This window comes from Ostrea edulis, chromosome 1 (assembly GCF_947568905.1).
Source record: "Ostrea edulis chromosome 1, xbOstEdul1.1, whole genome shotgun sequence".
In the NCBI taxonomy this organism is placed as follows: domain Eukaryota; kingdom Metazoa; phylum Mollusca; class Bivalvia; order Ostreida; family Ostreidae; genus Ostrea; species Ostrea edulis.
This window is the reverse complement of record NC_079164.1, coordinates 41,180,164-41,193,018: the sequence shown is the minus strand read 5'-3', so window position 1 is coordinate 41,193,018 and position 12,855 is coordinate 41,180,164. Positions and strand designations below refer to the sequence as shown.

The window sequence follows — 12,855 nt, the reverse complement described above, 5'->3', positions numbered from 1 at the left end:
AGAACATGCACATACACTGTCTGTCCGAGTATCTGGGGGGGGGGGATTCCAAAATTACCATTTCCGCAAGATTTGCATGATTTTTATAGACCGGGCAAAATTTATTTGAATGATCAAGGGCATTTTTTGTGAAGAGACAGGTCAATGATCAGTTTTAACATGAAATCCGTTGTACCAGATCTTAGTAAATGATTTTGAGTCCAAGACTTATAAGGAAGACGGTATATATAATCCAAAAATCCCAACTAATCCTTAGACCCGCTCATATTTATCACTTCTTAAAAGGTTATGGTATTTTGTTCAAATTTCTGAGAAAATTTAATTTCTAGCAGTATAGGTAATTTAATTGATATGCAACAAATAATAGTCATTTTGATTCCTGCTATCGAAGTGTGTTTAAAGCATGCAGTTTTAAGCATTTATACGCATGTAAAATAATGATAAGAGGTCCATTACGCCACTCAGTGCCTTCTCTCCCACTAATATAGTACCAATACCAATATAGTACCAGTACCTCTGTTTCAGATGATATTCTAAATTTACTTGTTTTGATTTCCTTGTTTTATTTATTTTTTTATTTCCTTGTTTAATTCACTCCTCACTTGGCAGAAAATCGGATTTTTGGTAACTCTTTCCAATGATTTTACAAATTGAAACATTTTCTTAAAAAAGTTTCTGAGTAAGATATGGAGTTCATCGTAACGATTCGTTAGCGATGAATTAATTAGTATACGTACACACTCAATATAAAATATTGAACCGTTTGATCCTTACCACAACATCTGTCATACTCTGAAGGTGAGAACAAAACTTATTACATCTATATAACTCATACATGGAACACATCAAACGCCTCGACTATATCACACTTTTAATCAGAGGCCCCCAATCTCTATCGGCAAATACAAATAGGATATTTAAGAAATAAATTTCAATTTGAAAACACATGAGGGTATGAACTGTGACGTTTCACGCCGGCATAATTCATGAAATACTAACGCGCTTCATGAAAAGTATGCTGGCGCCAAGTATTGCAGTTCATACCCTCATGTATTTCAAAGATGAAGATTTACGTTTCACTTTCACTTTTACTGGAATTTCTAGCCGTTAAAAGTACGTGCTATATTCATTTGTATCCATACGCAAATTGTTTACAACTGCAACGCATTCATGAGGAAATGGCTATTATTACAATTTGTGGAGATATCAAAAGCACAAACATTGTAAATCTTAAAACACATATTATACTATAGATGGGTATATTATGTAAACCAATGATGACGGTAAGCGTCTATATGGCTTTTGGAATCCAAAACGTTGGAAAGATGCAATGCAAACCTCTACATTATGTATCTTTCCTCCAGAGCAAAGATAGAAAAAGATTACTCCAAAGACCTACAGAAGCTCGTGGAAAACTGTAAACTGAAGACAGAGTTGGGGTAAGAATAAGGTGACAAAATAAGATTATCCTATTTTAAAAGTAAATTGAAACAAGAGCCATACCACTGGCATATTTAATACGCGAATGACCACTGATGCATGATGTTGACATTTGAAAGATGGCACACGGCATTTATTGCATTGGTAAAGAAGCACGGTAGAAACCGGATAGGGACAGGAAGAGGTTAAAGAAGAAACCGGATAGGGATGGGGAGAAGTTAAAGTATCATATCCATGAAAACGAATTATCCATCCAAAGAGTTGTTAAAGGAAACGTCTTTAAAATCGTATCGTTCGTTCACAGCCAACCCTAAGCTTGATGATAATAGTTATAAAAGAAAATTTATATGATATTGAAATAATATGGGTTTTATTTGGACGGTGTGCTTTCAAACTAGAGGCTTGTAGGCACATCATACACAGACCACATTAAGATTTCTTTTTAATCGTGAAGTTTAAGGAGGGGAGGGGACACTCGTAGTTTAACATGACTGACCAGCTTTTCACATTTCACGATTAGATCACTAGAGAAAGCATGGAAAGAAGTTAAGATTGGCACGTCCAAAATAGCACAGGTCCACGAGACAGCTGGAGTGGACTTTGAGAAACTTGCCCAAGAAGTGTCATCTTTCACCGACGAGCAGAAACGTCAAGTAAAAGCTGTAAGTCGCATGATACCCAGTACATACTAGCAGTCACGCAGTACTTTATATAGTCACACAATACATAACCAGCTGTCACCATCCTGTCTTTGTTACTAAAATACACAAATACGTCAAACGTCACGTGTTGAAATTACAACAGGTGGGTATCAAATTATAAAGGCAAGTGTTACAACAAAAATTTTCATTAACAGGTTTTTAATCTTTTTATCATGCACACGCACAAAAACTGGCTGAATATTCGTGGAATGAAGGTGGTCAGTATACGGGAGAAGAAACTATTTGAAACACAGCATAAATATAAAAAAAAAAAATGAAAAGAAAAAACCGCAGCAAATTATATGCAAAAAGCATGACAAAAATATCAGTGATAGACTAAATACAATGTAATAAAAAAAAAGATTTATACTTAAGAGGTTTTTATAAAGTTTATATTCTGTTTACTAAAGCTGATATCTATTGATTTCAGATGGAGGAGACTGTTCAGAAACTGCACTCCAGCCTAAAGTCAGTCCACAACAAGCTCACTAGTGTAGGTATTAATCAGAGTATAAGTCAGTCCACAACAAGCTCACTAGTGTAGGTACTAATTACAGTAAGTCAGTCCATAACAAGCTCACTAGTGTAGGTACTAATCAGAGTATAAGTCAGTCCACAACAAGCTCACTAGTGTAGGTACTAATCAGGGTATAGGTCAGTCCACAACAAGCTTACTAGTGTATGTACTAATCAGGGTATAAGTCAGTCCACAACAAGCTCACTAGTGTAGGTACTAATCAGGGTATAGGTCAGTCCACAACAAGCTTACTAGTATAGCTACTAATTACAGTATAAGTCAGTCCACAACAAGCTCACTAGTGTATGTACTAATCAGAGTACAAGTCAGTCCACAACAAGCTCACTAGTGTATGTACTAATCGGAGTATAAGTCAGTCCACAACAAGCTCACTAGTGTAGGTACTAATCAGGGTATAGGTCAGTCCACAACAAGCTTACTAGTGTATGTACTAATCAGGGTATAAGTCAGTCCACAACAAGCTCACTAGTGTAGGTACTAATCAGGGTATAGGTCAGTCCACAACAAGCTTACTAGTGTATGTACTAATCAGGGTATAAGTCAGTCCACAACAAGCTCACTAGTGTAGGTACTAATCAGGGTATAGGTCAGTCCGCAACAAGCTTACTAGTGTATGTACTAATCAGGGTATAGGTCAGTCCACAACAAGCTCACTAGTGTAGGTATTAATTACAGTATAAGTCAGTCCACAACAAGCTCACTAGTGTATGTACTAATTACAGTATAAGTCAGTCCACAACAAGCTCACTAGTGTATGTACTAATTACAGTATAAGTCAGTCCATAACAAGCGCACTAGTGTAGGTACTAATCAGAGTATAAGTCAGTCCACAACAAGCTCACTAGTGTAGGTACTAATCAGGGTATAAGTCAGTACACGGCTTTCATGCATTTCAAACAAAAATAAGGCATTTCTTCGAGCTGAAAAGATATGGATGAAAAAACTGTTACAAGCCCCGTTTTTAGCTTGTAATAATTTCTTTTTCTGCAGCAAGAAAAGACCTACCACCAGAAAGGGGAAGAATACGATAAGTTGCAAAATTCACTTAAATTCTCCGAAAACAACCGAGGTCAAGTCCAGCCAAAAGAATTGGACAAGGTTTGAGAGGGTTTCTATATCATATTCAAGGGCTGATATTCAAATACGAAGTGATGTTTTGTTAATCTCTTACTGACAAAGCACGTTAGTGAGAATCATCACTCATTTTATCGGTTAAGAATGTGTGTTCCTTTTGATGAGGACGGAAATTCATGCAAACTTTGTGTAGATCATATGCACTCCGGTAAATCTCTTCATTTTACTCCTTGGTTTTTTTTTTGTTTTTTTTTTGGTGACAGCTTCGAATAAAGGAATCCAGAGCAAAAGACGACATGGAAAAGAATGGTATGAATATTATAGACTGTAGTCACACCGTGACATGCAAGTAAAGATTACATAGGTTTCCATTATCAAGTCTATCTATATATGATAGCACTAAAATCCAAAAGCACTCCACATCCAAAGTGCCGATTCTAAACATAGATACAAGGTCAGATAGATCTAACTAAGGATATAAATAGAACGCTAAAAGTGACACGAACAAAGCGAAATCAAAAGCTGTCACAAATTTGATTTGTTCGTGTTAAAGTGCAGCGTGTCTCAAGAATGCTTTTTGAAATCAACTTCAAATAACTTTTTATTTTTGTTTGATATCTGTCTTAACTTCCTTTTCACTTACATGTATATTGAGACGTCACCAGCTGTAGGTGATGTGCCACAAGTTTAGACCTTTGCATGGGGCTTACGGTCATAGCAGTGGGGGTTCTTTCACGTGCATCCCGTGGGGATCCAGGTTGGAATAGCTCCTCCGTACCCTTTGCTTGTCGTAAGAGGCGACTAAATGGGGAGGTTCTTCGGATGAGACCGCAAAAACCGAGGTTCCGTGTCACAGCAGGTGTGGCACGATAAAGATCCCTCCATGCTCAAAGGCCGTAAGCGCCGAGCATAGGCCTAAATTTTACAGCCCTTAACCGGCAATGGTGACGTCTCCATGTGAGTGAAATATATGCTCGAGATCCGAGGAACGTTAAACAATATTCAATCAATCTTTCACGTGATGATGCCTACCGTGACACGAGATTTCAGTTTTAGAAATGTTTCATCCAAAAGACCCACAACTCCTACTTCTAAGCACTGAGCGTTTGGTTAAAAGTCACTGTTTACTTTAAGTCTTAAGGACATGAGCGGGCCTCGAACCCACTTCCTCCTAGTCACGAATACTTTCAACATTGAGTCCACGCGACCGATTGTCTAGATCTCACTTCATTGGGTAGTGTGTGATAGCATACCTATTAAAGATGGTTGAGCGATCTGTAGTGAGATTTATCACACAAAACCAATTGAGATTTCCGCCAACTCCACCCCCAAATCAGTTTCAAAAATGTCATCAGGTGACTACTAGTTTTCGCTGTTTTATTTAGTGTTCTCACTTTACGTAGTGTGGTTTTAAAAAACTCCTTTCTCAGTCAGTTCAGGGGGTGTTCATGTAACTATTAACATTGAAATTCGTCATTGTTGGGGAAATGGCGGAGGGAGAATTTGCTTGACGCACCTATGCACGCCATTTGATTTTCATACAATGGCACGTCATATCGCCAAGAAGAACATCAAAACCACACCTCATTGTTTAGATTAGTTTGTTATTATGAAAAAAGAGTGATTGTTTCTTGATTGACTGTTTGTTTTACGCCCCGAAAAATGTTCACCCATAGTGAGACCTCACCAGCCTATCTGAAGATGAAGTAAATACCACAAATTTAGACCTACAGTGTATGCCAGCAGTGAGGGTTCTTTATAGAGCAAATGCCTGCCGCGAACGGAACCTCCGTTTTTAAGATCATATCCGAAAGACCCGTGATTCTCATTTCTAAATGCCGAGCGTATGGCGAAGGAGCAATCGCTACCTATGTTAACGTGTTAGGTTTGACGCGGCCATGACACGAGCTAGGCTCGAACTCGCAACCTCCGTTACCGGGCGAACGCTATACCACTAAGCTACCACGACCAGTGATTGTAAATTAATGTTAGTTTTAATTCGTTGAGGTTGATATTATACAATATTGATCATTGAAATTTTAAAGTCAAATCCGTGTTTTAGCTATCTTAGAAGTACAATATTCACCGAACTGGAAGGCAAGGTGTATATTGTACTACAAGAGTAACTAAAACATTGTATTGACCAAGAAAATATCAAATATATTTAAAAGATTGAATTATTTTAAACATCTAAACCGTAGCTCCTGGGCCATAAAACGTACACATCTTTTTCACTATGGGTATTTCTATATCAGTGAGGCTTTCGATCCTTGTTTACAGCTGATAGAATGCAAGACCTATAGTTCAAAGTGAATAGAGACGCTAGTTTTCATTGGACGACCAATAAATGATTACCAATCGTATCAATTTGGAAATTCCATATTTAATTTTGGTCTGATGTTGGGAAAACATAATGCTATATTCACTTTGAAGGCAGTTGGAGATGAATACAGTATTTTAGTTTTTCCTACGTTGTTTAATCTCAGTTGATCAGAAACTTCAGAGTTATTCAATCATAAAATGATATATCGATACTTAAAAAAGAAAAGGAAAAGAATATATTTATATACTGGCATTGTAGAGATAAAGTCGAATAAAGTATACTGAGAAAATTATGATATCTTTCATACTAATACAACCATTTGCATGTACACACATATATGGATCATATTAATTTGCATACTCTCCGAAAAGAAGAATAAAATACTGAAGGACTGAATGAATTTTTGATCGAAATATTTTTGAAACATTAGTATTAATTACTCTCTCTCTCTCTCTCTCTCTCTCTCTCTCTCTCTCTCTCTCTCTCAAAACATCTTTTCTTGTAATGAATGTTTTATTTGATACATTGTACTTTCAACTTTGTACATGATGTCATTTTTAGTGTAAATAAAATTATTTGTAGAATCGTCTTACAAACATCTAATCGAGGAATTCAACAAATCAAGAGCGGTGTTCGAAAAAGAAATGACCATCATGTGCGAGGTACTTTGATATTCACATAATTAAAAACATATATAAAAGTGTTTACTGATTTCTATATATCGTATAATCGTAAGCATTTACATAAACTCCCTTACTCTACTTTTCAGCTTTTTCAAGAGCTTGATGAAAAACGAATTGATCACACGAGAGACAATTTATGGAAATGCACAAATGTGGATTCCCGCACGTGCATCGATCAGGACGAGGTTTGGTTCATTTTGTGCGACTTGATTTATGTTAAAGTTGAATAGTCATATTCCCTTTATGTTAAAAGTCAATCTAATTAAAATTAGATCCTATGATCCGCTCATCTACTATCGCTACACCTAATTTTAATTAGATTGGTTGAAAGTAAGAATTTCCCTGACTCCGTGTAGACGGTTATTGGTCCTTTTACGAACTTATAGACTTATGGTGAGTTTGATTACAACAAAACTACTTTGCAGGCACTCGGCCATTCGACTACATATTCTCATATTGATTGCTACAATGATTGATTTGAAATATTGTATTTTAAAGCAGGGCCACCCCAGTGACGACACTTTCAAGTTGAATAATACTTTGGGGTCATATCAAATGATCGATACCGGATTAAAATCTAAATTGAAGTATAGTTGGGATTGGGGTGGGTATAGTGTCCCGAATGACTCCCGATAGAGCCGTGTACAAAAAGCGCGCTTCTTAAAACGCGCTATCATGCTAACAAACGACATGCCACCACGCTATCACACAGCACGCCATCGCGCTAACATACAACACGCCGTCGCGCTGTCATGCTAACAGGTCGTCGTGCTAGATCACGCTAACACACAACACGTCGTAGCGCTGTCATGCTAACAAGCCGTCGCGCTATTACGCTAACATACAACAAGACATCGCGCTGTTGTGCTAAGACCCAACACGTCGTCATGCTATATAGAAACGCGCTACTGCGCTTTTGCACAGGGCCCTATCGGGACACCATAGGTAAATTTTCTTGTGATGTTCAAAAGTTGTGACAGTGACGTAGCTAGGTTTGAAATATTTGTAAGCAGGAGTCTGGGGGGCGGCGGCCCCCCATAAGCTGAGGACATTATAAAAATATTAACGAAAATATTTGTAAGCACGTGCATACAGTGCTACTGTGTAGCTAATGTATTCCTTACATAACTACGAAATGTTTACCCACGTTTTAGACATAATTGAGAAATAGAAGGCAAAAATAGAAGTGTTCATTTCACTGCTGTAAATATAAATCAAGTGTCCATATTTATCATTTTGAAAAACATTTGTTTGTAGCAAGTGCCTTTTATATCATTGCTTCTTAATGTTTTATTTATTTTCTATGTATTATGTGTATAACAAATCCTGTTGTAAGATATATATGCATTGTAAAGCACCTTTGAGCGTACATAGTGTATGAAAAGGGTGCTATATAAATATGTTATTATTATTATTTTGTGAATCATATTGCATCGCATTACATCGCCGGAAATTGGGGTATATATTTTGTCTGGATCATCCCAACGTTTGTGTACATACATCCCACACTGGCAAGGTTTATCGAAAGTCTAATAAAGACGCTGATTGGCTAGTTCAAAAGGATAATACTCGCGCCCATAGAATAGAATTTAGATTATTGATGCCGAGCGTTTGGCGATAGAACTGTCACTACCTGTTTTAACGACTTAGGTCTGTGGCGGCCGTGTTTCGAACCCCGACCTCCCACATGCGGGTCAAATGCTCCACCTCTAGACCACCGCGGCGGTGAATAGAATTTAGAATATTAGAATTTATAGTATTTATTCAACCAATTTGGACCCACAGAGGAGCATTAGGATGCACAAAGTCCAAAATCACAGAAACATATGACAAAGGAAAACAAAGGAAAAGAAAAACAATTGCACTACATAATGAACAGACAGTTAGCCGTCAAATCTATCAATGCATAAAATACACACAAAACTTTCGTTTTATGACACACCGTTTTTACATTTATTCCTCTTTAAGATATCTCATAAATTTTATACGATTTTTTGTAAAATTTATAAGATATCTTCTAAAGTTTATGAGATATCTTGTAGTATCCTTTATAGGATATCTTATAAAAGATATATTTTTTTCTTTGTAAGATATCTTATGAAAAATATAAGATATTTTATATGTATTATAAGATATCTTGTATATTTTATAAGATATCTCAAACTTTAAAAGATATCTTATAAAAGAAAGTTTATAAGATACCTCTTATATCTAATACGATATCTCATAAACTTTATGAGATATCTTTATTAACATATAAGATATCTTATAAAGTTTATTCAGTTTATAAAATATCTTATATATTTTATGAGGTATCTTATAAACCGTAAATCATATGGGATATCTTATAGAATACATGAGATATATTATAAACTTTCTTTTATAAGATATCTTATAATAGTTATAAGAGATGGTATTAAAGTTTATGAGATATTCTATAAAATGTATAAGATATCTTATAAAGTTTATGAAATATTTTATAAAACATATAAGATATCTTATATGTTTTATAAGATATCTTATAAATATAAATTTATAAGATATCTTCTATTTTTATAAGATATCGTATAAACTTTATAAGACATCTTGTCTTAATATATAAGATATATTATAAACTTTATGAGATGTGTTATAAATTTTATAAGATATCTTATATATTTTATGAAATATCTTATAAACTGTAAATTATATGAGATATCTTATCTTAAAAGATATATCATAAAGTTTATAAGATATCTTGTGTATTAAATAAGGTATCTTATAAAAAATAGATATTTTATTAAAAATAGAAGATACGTCATAGATTATATAAGATATCTTTATGGATAAATATAAATATGGCGTGCCATATAGATTTCATCACCCCCTCCCCCCTTCTATGACATGATGAACATTCCTTTGATTATCAGGTACAAGTACTAGTAATGCTCTATGATATAGCCTTTCTATTGTTTATACACCAATGAAACATATATGCATTTGCAAATCTGGATATAGATTTTTTTATCGAATCTAATACGAGATAACCAATATTTTGACAATATTTTCACACTAAATAAAATTCATTTGCTTGTCTTTAATTTCCAGTGTGCCGAGAGAATACGACATACGATTGAACCTTGTGATATAGACCGAGATATTCAGTTGTTTATTAAAACCTACAAAACAGGGTCCGATAAACCACGTACGTATGGCGATCAGAAAAACCATTTTTATATTTTGAAAAGTGCATATTTTTAGTAGATGTAAGACATTGTTAGTCCTTTCAATCTTAAAATTTACAATGGAGATGTATGATTCAATGTGTAAATCACACGTACATATATATATATATATATATAGTAAATTTCATATAGTATACTCCATATGGTAAGTTATTCACAGTGCGTTTCATATAGTAAATTTACATATGTAATGAATTTCGTACAGTACGTTATATGCAATAAGTACATGTATCACGTGGTAAGTTACATGCAGTGATAATACTGATGTCCATTAGGCCTATTTAGTCCATTAACTTTCGTGAGGAAATGTGATCCATGTAAAGTATATAAACTTAATTTTCTACTTCCCAAATAGGTTGAATTCTAATATTTCATACTACTTGAAAATATATCTGAAAAACTGCAGGTGATGTAATATACAAACCTTGCCGTGGTTCTCGGAAAAGTGACTTCAGCGGTGGCGACCATTTGTATTCAGAAGTGACACTACACGGATAGGTGCGGATAGGTGAGTATTGACCAACTACAGACAAACAAACGAAAGACACAAGTCTGTAATGATATTTACAGGGATAGACCATATGTGGAAAGAATCGGAAGACCGTTCTATCTCCAAAATTGAAAACAAAATGCATGTCAAGACCGGAAACAAACGCCATACCTGATTTTGATGAAATACATGTGTTTGCCTATTTTTATTGTTTTGATTATACTCCTCCCTCGAAAAAATTCCCAGGGATGGAACTCCTTACAGAATCTCTAGGGGTGGAAGCCCTCCTTACAGAATATTCCCACCCCTCCTTACAGAATTTCAACCCCTCCTTAAAGAATATTCCCGCCCCTCCTTACAGAATTCCCGCCCCTCCTTACAGAATATTCCCACCCTTCCTTACAGAAATACCACCGCTCCTTACAGAATTCCCACCCCTCCTTACAGAATTCCAATCCCCCCTTACAGAATTCCAATGCCTCCTTACAGAATCCCAAGGGGTGGAATCCTCCTTACAGAATCCTAAGGGGTGGTACCCTCCTTACAGAATTCCCGGGGGGTGGAACCCTTCCTTACAGAATCCCCAGGAGTGGAACATGGAACCCCTTCTCATAGAAAGGTTGAAATCCGCGCTAAATTGTTGACCCTCTCTGGAGATCATCATCAATATGGTGACGGTGGCCTTAAAAAGGGACTGGTTCACAATTCAAAAACATTTTTTTTCTTTTTTCATGTTAATCATTAAAAATATAACTCATTCAATGTTGACAGCCAAAATTTTGACCTTCTGAATGCAAGGATAAGAACAATATTTTAGCTTAACTCTGTATGTAAAGAAAAAGTCCAGTATTTTTATGTTTACAAACGAAACGGTGAAATGTTTATTTTGTAATTTAATGCATCTTTTTTTAAAAGTTTGCACAGTCATAAATTTAATGTTTAGATGACTCATTTTACCTAAAGAATACTTGAAATGTAATAGATATGATAAACTTAGATTTCTCTCATTTCATTTGAAAACTTCGTAAACTTTCTTTACAAAACAAATAATACTCTCTTCTGTGATAATGTCTAACCTTATTTTTTTGTGAAGCCTTTTAAACACAGTAAAGACAGTAGATTTTGATCATTAAAAGTGAAAAACAAAATTTGGGGGGGGGGGGGGGGGTCGTGAACCAGTCCCTTTAAGTAGCTGCTCTTGAGTTTCATAAATTCCCCGTGTCATACGATAATGAGAAAGTTGGATTACCTGAAATTTCATCGATCTAACAATTTTTTTCTGTCTTTTTTAGAAAACTTCCATTTCCCTACTCATCTGATGCTACGTTAGTTTGCAACTTCCTGGGACATTTTTATACGTGAATAGTTGTTAGATATTAGAGACAACTTCTTGAAATATTTTTATATGCGAGTAGCTGTTAGATATTAGAGATACTACAACTAAAGATTTATTTTTATACAATTTGTTTTGGTTTTTTCCTCAATATTTTTATCTGGGCGTACCCGTTGTTGACTGTTGGAGCAATCACCACTTTGACAATCGTGACTGTAATTAGTCAATAAAACAGAAAAGTACCGGTATATTGTTTGACAGTAGTATTTGTCTAGTATTACATATCTTCTGTCTTGTTATATTTTCATTTGGTTGTCTCCAGCCTGTTAGTGAATGTAATAAAATTTGCCATTTTCAATGTTTGTGTGTTTTATTTTGGAGTCTCAAGATATCAGGTAGGCATTAGAAGTGAATTCCATGTCTTTATTTCTCTGTATTTACATTTCCAATTTGTTTTTGCCTTTGTGGATCAATCATTTGGATAAGACAAGTTGAGGTTCGAGACATTTGTATGAAGAAATGTTTACCGTCTGCCTGGTCTGCGACTCGACTGAACGTCTTCGTTTCTTAATATTTCTTCTTGCGAAAGAACGGCTTAACTGTTCGTGACTTGTCATGTTTACAGTGCTGCTGATGAAATAAACCGGAATAGACGGTGTGACGTCGTAAATTAAACTTCAATGGCCACTCTCTTAAGCGTCGGGTAATTTAAAATACATGATAGTTTAATATTGATTTAATTGTTAAGCAAGGATTTTTGTTGTTATAGACTGTCTTTTACGGTATCGGTGAGCAATACTTTATTCATAAAAGCAACAATGTGGTTAGGGTTGCCTTTCCTTTTAAAGTCAGCATTTCACAAATTCTATGGTTGTTATAATGATCTGATTTACTAAAACAACCTGGCATCGGTCAAATGCTGCCCGACAGGTTTCATACCAATTGTTGGGCCATTCTTACCATTCTGATTTTGACAACAGACTACTTCGTTTGCATAATCAAGACATAGGGCACATTCTATAGTATTTCCAAACGTTATACCGATATTG

At 35.3% G+C, this 12,855-nt stretch overlaps 1 protein-coding gene across 6 annotated transcripts in view; it reads left to right on the top strand.

Annotated features, from left to right (window-relative positions):
* The window catches only part of LOC125656072 (proline-serine-threonine phosphatase-interacting protein 1-like), an 18,903-nt gene extending 6,739 nt beyond the window's left edge, over positions 1–12,164 (top strand). For 5 of the 6 annotated variants that reach the window (XM_056149020.1, XM_056149031.1, XM_056149014.1 and 2 more), the window contains exons 4-13: positions 1,365–1,439; positions 1,961–2,102; positions 2,572–2,634; positions 3,670–3,777; positions 4,017–4,062; positions 6,659–6,738; positions 6,846–6,944; positions 9,847–9,943; positions 10,390–10,491; positions 11,766–12,164. In XM_056149020.1, the coding sequence (XP_056004995.1) occupies positions 1,365–1,439; positions 1,961–2,102; positions 2,572–2,634; positions 3,670–3,777; positions 4,017–4,062; positions 6,659–6,738; positions 6,846–6,944; positions 9,847–9,943; positions 10,390–10,481 (802 nt within the window). In that variant the 3' untranslated portion in view covers positions 10,482–10,491; positions 11,766–12,164. The remainder of the gene's footprint in view (positions 1–1,364; positions 1,440–1,960; positions 2,103–2,571; positions 2,635–3,669; positions 3,778–4,016; positions 4,063–6,658; positions 6,739–6,845; positions 6,945–9,846; positions 9,944–10,389; positions 10,492–11,765) is intronic. The other variant, XM_048886664.2, reaches the window with a different exon arrangement.
* Positions 12,165–12,855: the final 691 nt, after the last annotated feature.